Below are 14,275 nucleotides of genomic sequence, written 5' to 3' on the forward strand. Positions count from 1 at the left end.
CCCGCCCCCCCCAAGCCCGCGCGCAGGCGCGATCCGCTCCCGGGCGGCGGGGGCCGCCGGGCGCCTCCGCCGCTTCGCACCTGGGGGAGCCGAGCGCAGGTGCGGCCCTGCACGTGCGCGCGGAGGGAGCCCCTTCCCCGCCCGCGGAGGGGCGCCGGCTGGGGGCGCGGTCAGTGTCCAAGGGAAGCTGCGGGGGGACACAGGTGTGGCCTCCACGCAGCAGCGCCGCTGGGCTTTGCAAAGCATGGGCTGTTCGCCGCCGCCCCGATGCAGCAGGGGTGACTGACCTCACGGGCGAAGGGGTAATAAAATGCGCTCAAGTACAGAGGTCCCGCTTATCCGCGGCGTCGCGGTCCATGCCCACTGATGCCTGAACCCGCCACGGTGCCTGGCCCTGTATATAATGTGTTTTTCCTATATGCGCATCCCTGTGATGCGGTGCCACTTACGAACTAACACGGTGAGAGATGAACGAGAATAAAATAGAATTGTAACAGTCCACTGTGCTAAGTCGTGTGAATGTGGTCTGACCACCAAGAGGGCTAAGTGACTAATCCGCGGGGCGTCTACACTGTGCATTCCATGCACGAAGGGTTGATTCACTCAGGGGCAGGTCTGAGCGGGTCTTTGCAAGATTTCAACACTACACAGAAGGCAGGCAACGTAAAACTTACGAGTTGTTTACTTCTGGAATTTTCTATGTAACATTTTCAGACTAATTGGCCACAGGTGACAAACGGTGGAAAGTGAAACTGTGGGTGATGGAGAGCTACCGGAATGAGGGAGTGGCGAGTTCGGGGTGTTCATGGCTTTTGTTCTTGGCACACTTTGAGGGCATATAATTTGATGTATCAGTGGCTATGTCTAACCGCTGAAAACCAGTGGAAGGTTACCCGTCAGCTCTTATGCAGAGACCAGCTCCTTCCAGCGTCCCCACGAATGACCCAGGACGCAAGCTTTGAGCACGGGGCCCCGTGTGTGTGGTCCTCCGCCTCTGCCTGCTCTGGGTGGCTGTTCCACAAAGACATGTCGGACAAAGGCATGAAGGAACAAGCCCTAGGGAACAGGACGCCCACGCAGGAGTCACCCGCAAACGCGTACTGAGTGCTGCCTCGTTAGGCAGTGTCCCGATGCTGACGACACGGCTATGACCGTGGAGGTGGGGGGGTCTCTGCCTTCATAAAGAATACACTCTGGTGGAGAAAGAGAAAGAGAAAAAAACAAAAAATAAAGCACACGGAGAATAGAAAGACGGGTGCTTTGGAGCACGACGGAGCCAGCAGCGTCATGGCGAGGGCGGGAGGGGTTACAGTTTGAGAGCGTGGGAAGGAGGGACCCCACCGTAACGGCTAACTTCGAGCAGAGGGGACGGAGGGGAGGCGCTGGACATGCCAGAGACCCGGAGGCAGAACAAACAGCAGCAGGAAGGGTGGCAGGGCGTGTGCCCGAGGCAGGCCGAGCAGGCCGGTTCCCTGCCCGAGGCTGCAGGCGACCCCACCAAAAGCAGCCCCAGACCCTCCCAGGGAATGGGCGGTTTTCCCTGGTGGGAGATTGAAGCCATGAGCTGCCGACGGCAGTGTACCTTCCCCGCTGTCCTCATCTTCCGTCACGTGTGGGTCACACCCGTCCTCGACCCAACAGCGTACAAAGCCTCGGCTCAGGGCATGAAGCCATCTCCCGCGGGGACAGGCGTGAGCCCGTGCACGGACAGGCAGCGGGAGAGGACACCCCAGGCCCCAGAGGGAGGGCGTCTGCTGCAGGCGGCCGGCTGCGGCGGGGGTGGCTGGCCCCGTGCCCCTCGGCCCGCGGGCCAGCCCCTGCTCACTGGCCGGTGGCCTCGGAAGCTCGCTCCTGCTTCACACCCACAATAAGCCGGGATTTGGAGTCTGTCTTTTCACAGCGTGCAATTCTCAAGCGTCTGCCCTCCGTGCCAGGAAAAGTTCTCAAAACTTTTATTTATAAAACGGGACAATGGCAGAACAGGCTCACGGGATAATATTTACACCGCGTTCACGACGTCTCACAGCTTCAGCTTATGAACGGAAAGATCCTGCTTCTTCTTCTTCTTCTTTTCCGTCTTCTTGGCATCGCTGATTTGCATCTTCACCTGATCTTGTAATTTCGAAAAGAATGCTTGCGACGACTTCAAGGCTTTGTCTTTCCCTTCATCCTGCAATTAAACGCGGCACGCTCAAGTACGACATGCGCTTCTAGGTGACAAGTCTGAGAACGGGGTCCCGCGGGGAAGGGCCGGACGGAGCAGAGGGAAGCAGCCGGCACGAGGCCCCACGCTTCTGCGCGGCCGCGGTGCTCGGAGGGGTCCCCGGCTCTGCCGTCCCCCAGAGCTCCCGCCGCCCCTCACGTCCCGGGCGCCCCTCGCGGCCCTACCTTCAAGAGCGAGGCGCGGCCCGCCCTGGCCAGCCGCGCCAGCTGCTGCGAGGCGGCCGCGGAGCTGGGCTGCCCGGCTCCGGCCGCGCCGCCCTGGGCCAGGGCCCGCGCCCGCTGCGCCCGCGCCCGCAGGCTCAGGCGCCGCAGGTGCTTCCTCTTCCTCCTCTCTCGCTTCCTGTCTGTGGCCGTTTTCTCAGCGCTGCCTTTCACGTCTCCGGCTTTATTCTTCTCCTGTTAAGACACGGCCACCAGCGCATCGGTCAGCCCGACCCGCCAGAGAACCCGGACGGAGCGAGGCCACGGGACGTGGCCGGGGCAGCGCGTCCGTGGCCGACAGTGACCCTAACCCGCACCGGCACCTCGGCTCCGACCTCAAAGGCGCGGACGGAGCAGACGCCGAGTGATGCTCTGGGGCCCACGGCACTTCACGGGGCGGCCGGGAGGCTGGGCTGGCAAGCCGCCCCCATCCGCCCACCCTGCCAGAGCGAGCCCCCCACAGCGCCCGGGCGCCGGCCCGGGCTTTAGGCCACACGTGAGGCTGAGCCTGAGCTGGGGCCACGGGGCTGACGCAGGGTTCCCAGCGATGGACGGGGTCCACCCAGTGAGGATCGACTTCCTCTCTTCTCAGATGCCAGCCGAGCTGCCAGGGCTGTCACCCGTGGGGGTGGGGGTGGGCGTGGCTCAGCAAGAGAGAAGGGACAAGGAGCCGGGAAGGCCCGGGCAGAAGCCGCAGTGACTGAGCGTGAGCGCCCGCCTTTGCTCGGAGGGCCTGCGGCATGAGGCGCGTGCGGCACCCCCAGGACCCGGGCTCCGTGCCCCGGTCCCCGCTCCGTCATGTTACCTGGGTGCAGTGTGGGGGGACGTGCGGGAGAAAGGGCACTAGCATGCGAGCTACACGTGCAGAGCGTTTAAGCCTCACAGCCACACCTAGCGCTGCTGGTTTTCATTCCGGATCATGGCGACGTCCTGACCCTGGACACTTACCAACGGCCTTCACCATAATTCATGAAAATACTCGAGTAGAGAAGGCTGGCGCCTGAATGTTACGTGACGCTTGGCGCCTGAATGTTACGTGACGCTATCAGTCCGATTACACTTAGAGGTACAATAAAAACTACGAACTCAAGGAAAACTCCATTAAGCGGGGACCCGGCCATGCACAGCGACACGCAGACAGACACGTGGCGTCCCCACACGGCCCCTCACCTTGACCTCCTCTGGGGCCAGGAGCGCTGCGTCACTCGCACTCACTGGGGCCACCTCCTCCATGGTCACGGCCGGCAGGTTTGACACAACTTTAATATCTGGAACAGGCTGGAAGAGACGGCACATTCAACAGGAAGCCATGAGCAGTCCCGACGTAAAACACCTGAACTGGGAACGACTAAAATATAATTTCTAAAATGCTTCATGGAGGTTCTTGCAGCGTGAGGTATGTGGCCTGGAACAAGCAAGCTGGCGACCGCGTGGTCCCCGAGTCTTCTCGGGCCCTGCCTGTCTCCACGCCACCCTGGGAGCACTCGCTTCTCCAAGGTCCGACACAGACACCCGTCCCTTCATCCGCTGAACTATGGGTCCCTGCCACGTGCGCACACTCTCCCCGCACCACGCTTTAACGTGATCCGCCTGTTTCTATAAACATATTTTTTCCCTATGACTAAAGACGGTTCCCGTTGTGGAAATGACACCTCGATGGAGCACGAACAGAGAAGCAGGTGGCGAAAGCTCACTGTCTGTCAGGGAAGACGCAGTACCCAGTCGCAAGGACAGAAGGCGTCTTGGAGATCACCTGCCAGACGGGACGTGGAGCCCCGTGCCCGAGTTTCAGCTGGGCCGGGCACAGGGCACACCCAGGCTTCTGACCTCCAGACCCGTCCGGCTCGTCCCGTCCCGACACGACAGACGCCGAGGGGCAAGGGGGACGGCACGGGCACGGCTGGTGGCTCCACAGACGGCGGTGAGCAGGACAAGAAGCTGGGCTGAGCCAAGCCGCGGGGAGCCGGGCGGGCGGGGGCCCGGGGAGCCGCCTGTGGTGCAGAGCACGGCCCAGAGGTAGGTCCCCGAGCCTGCCGTCCCCTGAGCCCTGCCCCCTCATCTGCACAACCGGTCACAGCCGCCTCCGTGTTCCGTGGGTTAAGACTTAACGTCTTAATTGGTGCCCGTAGCGGGCGCTGATGGCATCGAGATGCTGCTGACGCAGATCGACCCTTCTCAGGGGACCGATGGGTGATGGTCGTGGGCCGAGTTCGTCCTCGCAGGGGCACCTAGCAGAGGTCCCAGCCAGGGGCTCTGTCCACCCGCAGAGAAGCTGTGGCCCCGGGGCTCAGAGACAGCTGCACCTCTGCGGCGTTCACAGTGGCCGAGACACGGAAGCAAACTGTGTTCCCACTGGCGGGTGACTGGAAATGTGACATGCATGCACACACACACACACGCAAACGCACACGCACACACACGCGCAAACGCACATGCGTGGACACGCACACATGCAAACGCACATGCGTGCATACACACGCACACACGCGAACGCACATGCGTGCACACACACACACACACAACGGGATACCGTTCGGCCCTGAGAAAGCAGAGACCGCTGCGCTCTGTGACAGCGCGGAAGCCCGTGGGGCTCCACCAGGCGGGACGCGTCGGGGAAAGGCAGACGCACAGAAGCTCCGAGTCAGAGTCAAGGTCACGCCGGCGCTGTCTGCGCCCGGGGCGCCAACGTACCGGTCTGGGCGTGAAGTGGAAGTTGGAGAGGGCGTCCAGCTTCAGGAAGAGGGAATCCATCATCTTCTGAATTTCCACGTGCTCCGGGTTTTCCTCTTCGACCGTTTTTTGCTTAGGACGAAAGTTCGGCATCATCAGACCGTGCGGCTTAACACTCATCCCAGGACAAAGCACCCGGCCAGGCCAGCGGGGCGGCCCGCCCTCCCTCTTCACGGCTCCTGCCCCAGGGGGACATCCGGGGCAGAATCAACGTGGGGACTCCGCGATGACGATGGCGCCAGCCCCGCCCGAAGCAGCAGCGCGCGGTGCACTCTGGGTGCTGCGGCGGCCGCCACCGCCCACATCCGGAACCTGCACCTCAATTCCCTGCTGCCAGGAGCCAGCTGTTCCCACCAGGGGGCCTCACTCCACAAGGGAGATGGCGAGAGCCGGTGAGGCTGAAATCCGGGGCCCCTGCGTGTCGCCAGTGGGCCACAGCGCAGGTGTCCCGCAGGGCCTCGAGGAGCCAGGGCCACCAGACACGCCAGCACTGCACACGCAGCCCTGCTCCCGAGAAGCATCAGGCACCCCAGCAAGTACGCGTGCGCGCAGCTCACGGCGGCACTGTTCCCAGCAGCCGAAGGGCACGCGTGGCCCTGAAGCTTGTCAACTGCTGACGAGTAAATGAACTGTGCCATCTACACACAATGTATGTCACTCGGCCATGAGAGAGAGATGAAGTGCCGACACGTGCCACGGTCTGGAAAACGTTACGCTACCCGGAGCGAGACACGAAAGGTCCCATGCTGTGGATTCCATTCACAGGGAATACCTGGAGCAGGTAAATCCGAGCCCGGCGGCGTCAGGGCCTGGGGTGCGGGAGGGGTGGAGAGCAACTGCTTAATGGGGACGGGCGGGGGGCAGGAGGCCACCTTCGGGGGACGGCAGCAGCTGCACAGCACTGTGCGTGTGCTCGGCGCCCCTGAATCATTCACTTGAAAACGGTTAATTTTGTACTATCGATCTCGCCTCAACAATAAAAAACAGAACGAAGGTGCTAACGAGGACTCAGCAAAATCGGCCAAATGTCCACTCGCATTACGGGGCCCGTTTTGTTTTAGTTAATATGTAATTTCTTAAAGATAATTCTGATGAAATCGAATTGGAAAAAATCAGCAGTTTTTATTGTACTAACAAAAAGCCTCCTTTACGCTTTTCCATCTCCCTGCCCAAACGCTTGTCTGAAAGGCCGAGCCTGGCTGTTTACTCTCGGCTCTTCTGTGAAGACAGAAACAAAACTGGGAAGTGACGGCCCCCGGGACCCGAGGCCAGAGAGGCACCCGGGTCCGCCCCCACTGTCCGTCACCAGAGCCCGCCTTCCAGCCCCATCCGAGCACCGGCTACCGCTTCTAACTATTTTAACTTAACTCACGCTTTTTTTTTTATCCTAAATATAGTGTTTTGCCTCATCCCAGGTAAAAACGCCTGTGAAATCGTGGTACGCAGCCTTTTCCTGAGCACACATTACACAGACAACCCAGAGTAGAGGGTCACCCACGTGCTGTTCCCCATCGTCCTGCCCATGACCTCTAGCGTGGACGCCAAACGTCGGGAAACACTGGTCGCCCAAGACTGACTCCTAGTGGAACGGGTCCAGAATCAGCCTGCGTTGAGTGCATACTCAACACCTTGTGACCTGGATGTGGACACCCGTGGAATAGAGAAATCTCACGTTTACAGAGCTGGCAGGCAGCCTGCCACCTGTTTCGCCTTTAACTCTGTTACCGACTGCTTTCCGTCCGTACTGGCTCTCCTCGAAGTACCTGGGTGATGCTCGATGAGCACCTGGGGATGTGCCCACGTCCCTTCGACTGCCACCGTGGGTCGCAGATGCCAGAAAGGCTTTTACTCCGACCTCTCAGCCTTTCAACTTCACGGCAGCGTCAAGGGCGATAATCACTCTTGCTGTACAAGTGGCACTAACTGACGAAACCTTGGGGGGATCCTAAAGGGCTTTTGCAGAGTAAAACTGTCTGGTCATCCCCAAGCACACACTGACCACGTCGCTAACGAGTCCAGTGCAAAGGAGTAATCCACAATGATTACATTGGGAATATAATATTTTTAGAAACGACTTCGTCCTATTTAACCAGAGATATTTTTTAAGACTCTAAAGAGACAAAAATGCGAAAAACAAAAACCTACCAGACCCAGAAGTCTGAATGAATTCACAGATAATCTTATAAAACAGATCAGTAAGTTCAAAAACATAAATGAGAAATGATTTTAAAATTGCAGCACTAGAATAACTGCTGGAAAGTTCATAACTAGCTGTGACAGTTCAGGCGACCAGTGGCTAACTGCAGTGGCACCACTACAGCCCCGCTGGTCCCAGCTCGCCGCCTCACACTGAGACGCGGTGACCCCAGAGCCTCACACTGAGACGCGGTGACCCCAGAGCGGGACTTGTGTCCTGAGTGTTTCGGCCATCACGGTGGCACCCCAGGGCGGCGCTCCGCCCCGCTGCCTCGGTGACCGCCTCACCTGGCTGAGTTTGATGTATTCCTGTTCGTAAATTTCAGCAAGGCTCAGTTTGCTCTTCTCGTGGTCCAGCGTTAAGCGCTTTTTATATTCATACGCATCCTCTTTAGGTTTCTCTTTACGGACGACGTCGTCCCAAGCCTGAAACATGAAAGACGGGCGAACATGGATGAACACAATGTGTCGCTTCTTTCTAGGCTCATTCAGGAATGTGCCTCTGGAATACCACTCCTGAGGAAGCAAATTGCACCAAAAACATACACGATGTAAAGCCAACTCTTGCTGTGGTCGTACGCCCACGTTTTATTCTGCGTTTACAAAATAAAACCAATTCTTAAACAAAAACTCTCTGCTAGGTTTTTAACATTTGAAATAACAAAAGACCCTCATTTGCCACACCAGATACTATGCCTGGACCACGGGTCCCATGTGTGACGATGTCGAGTCAGATACCAGTCGCCGCAACTGCCACCTCCGACGGCTCCATCCCGCACCACCCGACGGGTCAGCAAGGCATGAGGGAGACTGGCGATGGCTCTGGCCACCCCTTTGTCCTCTGCGTGACACCCGTCTTCCCGGGTACACGTGAAAGACAGCCTCACACGACAAAAGCTGAGGATACCTTTAGCATAAATTTAAGGCTTTCAAATGAAAAACTGATACAAAGCTTCTAAGAAAACAGTGTTATTCTTATTCCCAGGACATTCGCATAGTATTTCTACCAATTTCGGTGAATTTCCAGTTAAATTCCATTCTTACTGACCTGATCTCTTATCCTCTGCTTAATGATGTCTTCGAGTTGAAGCGTGGTTTCCTCTGTGATCACAGGCGCTAACGGAAACGAGACACGCACGCGTTAGGCAGACAAAACCAGACCTGCGCTTCTCACGGGTGCCCCTCGGACCAGCAGCATTGACGCCCGGGAACTTACTAGAAACGTGAATTCGCGGACCCCAGCCCGCACCTCCCGAATCAGACAGTGGGGGGACGGGTCACCCATCTGTCTGAACCAGCCCGGTGCTGGAGCGCCCGTGGGAGTGCGCGCCGACACGTACCCCCCAGCACCTCGGGACCTCTCGCACTGAACGGAAAGGAAATGCATTTTGATTTAATGGGCACAGGAAAGAACTGGATGCAGTGACTAGAGTCTCTGACTGGACTTCGCAGGGTACACAGCGCGGACAGTGACAGCGGCCATTGTAAACGGACCCGTGCAGAAACCCGTGCATGAGGTGCCATCAGCCTACTGGCGGATTCATGGCGTTGGCTGTACAGGAAAACGTCCTAGTTTTTAGACGGGACGCGTAAAAGTACTCGGGCGTGAAGTGTCGTGACATCGGCAACTTAGTTTCAAATGATTCGGGGGGGGAAGTGCACACACAGTCGTACACGTGCACAGGGGACAGAACGCGAACACGGCGACGTGGGAACGAACGGTGGCCCGGCCGAGTGGCACACGCGTGTTCGCCGTGCCGTTCTTTCAACTCTTTTCTATTGGCAGGTTTTTAAAATAAAGAGCTGGGGGGGAAGAAATGTCCCCCAAGTGTGTCCGTGGCCTGGAGCGGCAGGCCGAGCGCGGGGGCGGGCGCGGCGGGGCCCGGGCACACGCACCCATGCGCACGGCGTGATCGAAGTGCAGCGTCTCCTCCAGGAGGCTGTTTTCTGGTCGCTTCTGTGCTGTCACTTCCCCTTGAAGCTGCCAAGGTTTTTTTTCCAACAACTCTTTTTCTAAAGACGCAATTTTTTCATTCATCTGAGAAAGACAAAACGTTATCACACGTTGAGGCAACAAAATCAGATGCAGAGTTGCGTAAAAGCAACTAATATGTTTAAAATGGATTGTTCCTCAATGCAATTCTGTCGTCCTTGCCACCTTTTAATTGCACCGACGGTGACTGCCTTTCCCGTCACCCGAGGTGGCGGAGGAGCTGCCGATGGCCTCTTTTCCCCAAGGACGTGAAACACCGTATTTATAACACACTGAACTCCTCCAGAAGCATTCAGGTATATTTCTAGGCTCTACTGTAGTCAAAGGATCTATCTATTCACAAGCCACTCTCAATTTTAACTATTAGAGCATCTGAGATTCAGCAGCGATCTGATTACATTAGTGTCTGGTGGCGCCTGCTGCCTGGCTCCACTCCCAATTCGAAGGGTCTCTAACATCTAAGGACAAGCTCTGCAGTGGCCGAGAGCGAGCACGGCGCCGGCCTCTTCGGCTCCCGGAGGGAACTCGCTTATTTTTCCCAACTGCTTTTCAGTTCGTCTGCTTGGTTTTCCCGGGACCCTCCGCAAACGCTAACGCTTACGATTCGGGTTTTCCCATGTTTTTCCTTTGGAGCTGCGCTGGCTAACACTCAGACAAGAACGGTAAGCAACGGCAGTGATGGTGAGAATGGACATTTTGTCTCATTCTCGATTTGAAAGGGATGTTTCGAAAATTATACCAAGAAGCACGATGGCGCCTTTTGCCTAGATGTATCTGTATTTCGCTAGGAATGAAAAAAATTAGGAATGAACATTCGATTGCATCGAGGGTCTTTTTGATACTATGGAGGTGACCATAAGGTTTTTCTCCCTAACCTCTTACGACCGAGGATTAAATAGATTTCCTGATCCTGAGTCAAGACGACGAGGTCCAGTTCGCTGTTCTCAGGGCTGGTCTTGGACTGTGCTATTTCAGATTTTTATCCCTCTGCATAAAAAATTCCTTAAATGCCTATTTGGTACCTTTTCCTGTCTCTTTTCAAAAGAGGATTTAACTTCATCGGACTCTTTCTGTACAGTGAAGACATCTGTATCTTCTTCGTCATCTGGCAAAGCGAAAGTCACTCTTTTCACGGTTTCTTTACGTTGCCCACTGTCTTCACTTTGTTCAAGGTCATCGCCTTCATCCCTGTAACACAAAAACGCTTATGAATGGAAAAACGCCACTTTCATGAGAAAACAAACTGATTGTCTAGTCATTAAAGCTTTCTTCTGTATAACAAATGCAACTAAATACTCAGAATTTCTAACGTCATTCAGTTACTAAGGAACAACAGAAAGACATTTAGGTGAAACAGAACAAAGTGTCCAACGCAAAGAAAATAAATTCTTCATCCATACGAATCTATCCCACAAAAATACCAATAGGGTATTTTTACGGGCAGAAAAACAATCAAATCAGTTTCCTGTAATAAAGGTTTGATTACTACCGCCGGTGGGTGGTCTCTATGAGTCTTTAAATTGAGAGACCTTCTCCCATCTTAAGACCAGGTCATCTTCGAGAATCTACTATTTCACCTTAGGGAACCTAACTTCTTAGGACAAATGTATCTGACAACTACGAGGACACAGATGTGACCGGGCAGCTCCCGCCTACCACATAAAGGATGAGTCAGTCAGAAGACTCACGTTTCGGAAATGTCTCCTTCTCCTTCTTCAGCGACTTCTTCCTCTTCGTCTGAACTCAGCTTATCGTCACGAACACCTGCTCCGTCTTCGTCACTTTCGACTGGGTCAAAGAAATCTTGGTATTGCAGGTTTCTGGAACTTTTACCTGACTGAAACAAAACGACTTTTAAAAGCTTTAATTAGGGATAGAAAAATGCGTTCGATCACGCTCGTGTGTGTGTGTATTACGCAGGGAAACTAGCCAGTTGTAACACTACCAGAAAACCAGAGAACCGCCAGCCCAGACGAACGGAAGTATGGATGCGTTTATCACCGAGAAGAGAGCGCGCTATTTAGCCCTAAACCTTCTAACTACATGATTTCCAAAACGCCCCAGCCTAAATATGCAACGCCTTCCTTTCCCCACTGTTTCTAGTGCTTATTGAAAATACACGTTTGAGGGAAAATTCGGAATCTGACATGCGATCACGGGGCTTAAGCTACGCGTGTTTCATGATGAGGAATGACAGCGTTGTTTGAATTTTTCCAGTTGATGTTTTTCAACTGATTGAAATATTTCGCTGATGCCCTGGGGAGTTCTGAGGCATGTGAAACCCCTTCTTGAGAAACAGAACAAAACTAGTTTGAGGAAGCGGAGAAGTGCTCTTTCTCTCCGCTTCCAGAACCGTACCTTAAGTTTCTCGCTTCCGAATAGTCCTCCCTCATCTTCGCCTGAGCCGACGTCTTCGAAAAAATCGATCTCGTCCTCCTCGGCGTCACCTCTTCGCTCCTCCTCCTTTTCCACGGTTTCTAAAAACGTCTCCATCTCCGACAGTTTGAAGAATTGATCATCTACTACGGACTTCTCTCTCGGTTTCCTAGGCACTCTGTTTTGCACCTTGCACTGCTGTTCCAATTTGCTGATATCAAAGTCAAGGTCGGAATCCTCATCGCTGAAAACCGGGCTTTTCCTCAGACGGGATTCGCTGGAGCGTTGAGCTGTCTCGTCATCGTCGGCATCATCGCCACCCGGGCCTGGCGCTTCCTCCTCCTCCTCTCGTTCTAGGTCCTCCTGGCCATCGGCCTCCATCTCTGAGTCGCCCTCTTCACATTCCCGCTCATCGTTCTCGGGGAGAAGACTGATGTCTCCGTCTTCGATGGTGTCGCCGACTGCATTCTCGAAGAATCGTAAAACTGGCTCATTCTGCATTTCCAGTTGCTGCCAAATCTGCTCATCATCGAAATTGTCTATCACCAGTTTCCGTAAGGGACTCCCGCGGACACCGCCATGCTCTAGGGCTTTATTGAAGTCATAAAGTGCTTTCGTTAAAGAAATGAAGTCCGATGCCAGTTGATCTTGAACCCTATCGAGGGGGCAGGGGAGGAAGTCGACGGAGATTTATGATAACAGGTAACGATTGCACGGCAGTCTGAACTTAAGGGGGAAAAAAGCCCAACTCTGTGCAAAGCCAAATCTGAATGAAATGTCCGTTTTAACTATAGATCCTGTTCCCCAAGAGCGAACAATCCCGCTGATCGGCTCCCATAATATGAGTGTCAGCTAAGGATGTGTCAACCTGCTGTACGGATTTTGGGCAGGGAAACCATTACAGATCTATCTGCCCAGAGTTATATCGTGAATCTCAGCCTCAAGTTCTCAACACTGCTATATCATATGCTACTCTATTCATTCCAACAGCCAACGGTCAGCACTTGCTTTGGCTAGAGAAGACAGAGAATACCTCTCAGAGACTGTGACATCTGAGATGAGACCTGTACGTAAAGAGACAGTCTTATAAAGTTCTGGAAATACGTGTTCCGGGCAGAGGAGACAGCAAGAACAAATTTCCTAAGATGGAAATGAGCTTGGCAAGTCTGACGGACAGAAAGGCCAGCATGGCTGGAGCGCGGGGGACGGAAAAGGTAAGGTTAGGGAGGAAGGTGGGAGCCGCATCGCACAGGGCTCCGCGGTGAGTCAGCCATGTTAAACGTAAAAAGGAGCCATCAGGTGTTAGGTGGAGGAGCACAATGAGGGAACTTACGCTTTGGAAAGGTGGCTTATGGAGGAAACGGAAAGACAATAGGGGGCTGACGAGTGGACAGAGAAGCAGTGGAATTCGGGATGTAGTATGGAGACAGAATTGACAGGATGTGCGAATGCATAAGACGTAGAACTGAGAAAAAGCAAGACGTAAAGCAGCTTAGCTGACCGTCTGAAGAACTGTAAGGACAGAGGTGCCATTTACCGAGGCAGGGATGGCAGATGGGGACGGAGCACGGGAAAGGATTTCAGGGAGGGCAGAGTGCAGGGCTGCGGGGGTGAACGGAACCAACGGTCCATTCTAGGCATCTTAAATTTGAGATGCTGAGAGTCCACGGCTGTGGTTGCTGTGGGCCTAGCGCTCAAGGGAGAGATCGGGCTCGAAATAGCAATCTGAGAAGCACATTTTCATAGATCGGACTTTAAGTCCGACAACAAAATACAAAGCGTGTGTGCTGGGAAGGGAGGTGAAAGGCAGTCCTACGTGCGAAGAAGCGCTCCGGGCGTTAATAACTGAGTTTAGTATGATTTCAGGAGCACGCGATCGGGAGATCCGCACTGCACAGCCTTGAACAATGTTTAAACTTCTGCTCAGCTACCGGCGCGGAAACGAGCTGAAATGTGGGAAAAAGAGATCGGCGCTTCCCTTTACCTTCCCCCTCCTCCAGGATGCGACGGGGACCCGCAGCCCCCGCCCGCCAGACACCGGGGCCGAACCCGAGCCCCGGCCCTGCGCACTTACGAGAGGAAGCTCTCCGGCCGGCCGGTGGCTTTGCGGACCGCGCCCAGACACCGCTCCAGCGCCCGCCGACGCCAGACCCGCGGGGCCATGGCTGCCGCCGCTCCGCACACAGCGCCGCACGCCGAGGAAGACGACCCGGAAGCCGCGCCACGAAGACGCGCCCCACGCACCCGCCGGCCCCGGGGCGAAGGTTCCGCGGCACGCGAGTTCCGGACCCGCCCCGCGCTGGAGCCAATGGCAGCCCGAGGACCTTCACTGCGCCGGCGCAGGGCGGCCGGGCTGGGAAACCTAAAGCGGCCTTCGGTCAGCTCGAGCGCCTCTGGACACTCTTCGCACACTGTTTTGCGTTCTTGAGGGCCCCACAACGGGTGACGCGGCCTCCCTTTAAGGGTCCGCTTTGGCTGTACTAAGTGGCTTCAGTACTTGCCTTGTAAAGATGGAAGGGCCCGCCCCCGCCCCGCCCCCGCCGTAACGCAGCCGCA

At 55.6% G+C, this 14,275-nt stretch overlaps 1 protein-coding gene across 2 annotated transcripts; it reads right to left on the minus strand.

Annotated features, from left to right (window-relative positions):
- Nucleotides 1–1,917: 1,917 nt before the first annotated feature.
- Nucleotides 1,918–14,217, minus strand: MPHOSPH10 (M-phase phosphoprotein 10). 2 transcript variants are annotated; one of them, XM_039853448.1, is made up of 11 exons: nt 13,794–14,217; nt 11,702–12,374; nt 11,032–11,180; nt 10,366–10,531; nt 9,247–9,388; nt 8,399–8,466; nt 7,639–7,866; nt 5,116–5,226; nt 3,595–3,702; nt 2,389–2,619; nt 1,918–2,170 (listed from the first exon to the last, which is right to left on the minus strand). In XM_039853448.1, exons 1-11 carry the CDS (start codon nt 13,880–13,882, stop codon nt 2,021–2,023), a joined length of 2,115 nt encoding a protein of 704 aa, XP_039709382.1. In that variant the 5' UTR covers nt 13,883–14,217; the 3' UTR covers nt 1,918–2,020. The 2 variants fall into 2 exon arrangements, with proteins under 2 accessions (XP_039709382.1, XP_039709383.1); XM_039853449.1 differs by having other exon boundaries at nt 7,639–7,776; nt 13,794–14,213.
- Between the last annotated feature and the right edge of the window lie 58 nt (nt 14,218–14,275).

Source organism: Pteropus medius, unplaced genomic scaffold, assembly GCF_902729225.1.
Source record: "Pteropus medius unplaced genomic scaffold, Ma_sr-lr_union100, whole genome shotgun sequence".
In the NCBI taxonomy this organism is placed as follows: Eukaryota; Metazoa; Chordata; class Mammalia; order Chiroptera; family Pteropodidae; genus Pteropus; species Pteropus medius.

Coding starts and splice junctions, on each gene's coding strand:
- MPHOSPH10 (XM_039853448.1), bottom strand. CDS start 13,882: ATGGCCCCGCGGGTCTGGCGTCGGCGGGCGCTGGAGCGGTGTCTGGGC. Junction 2,620..3,594: donor TGGCCCCAGAGGAGGTCAAG/GTGAGGGGCCGT, acceptor GTGTCTTAACAG/GAGAAGAATAAAGCCGGAGA. Junction 2,171..2,388: donor GCCGCGCCTCGCTCTTGAAG/GTAGGGCCGCGA, acceptor GTTTAATTGCAG/GATGAAGGGAAAGACAAAGC.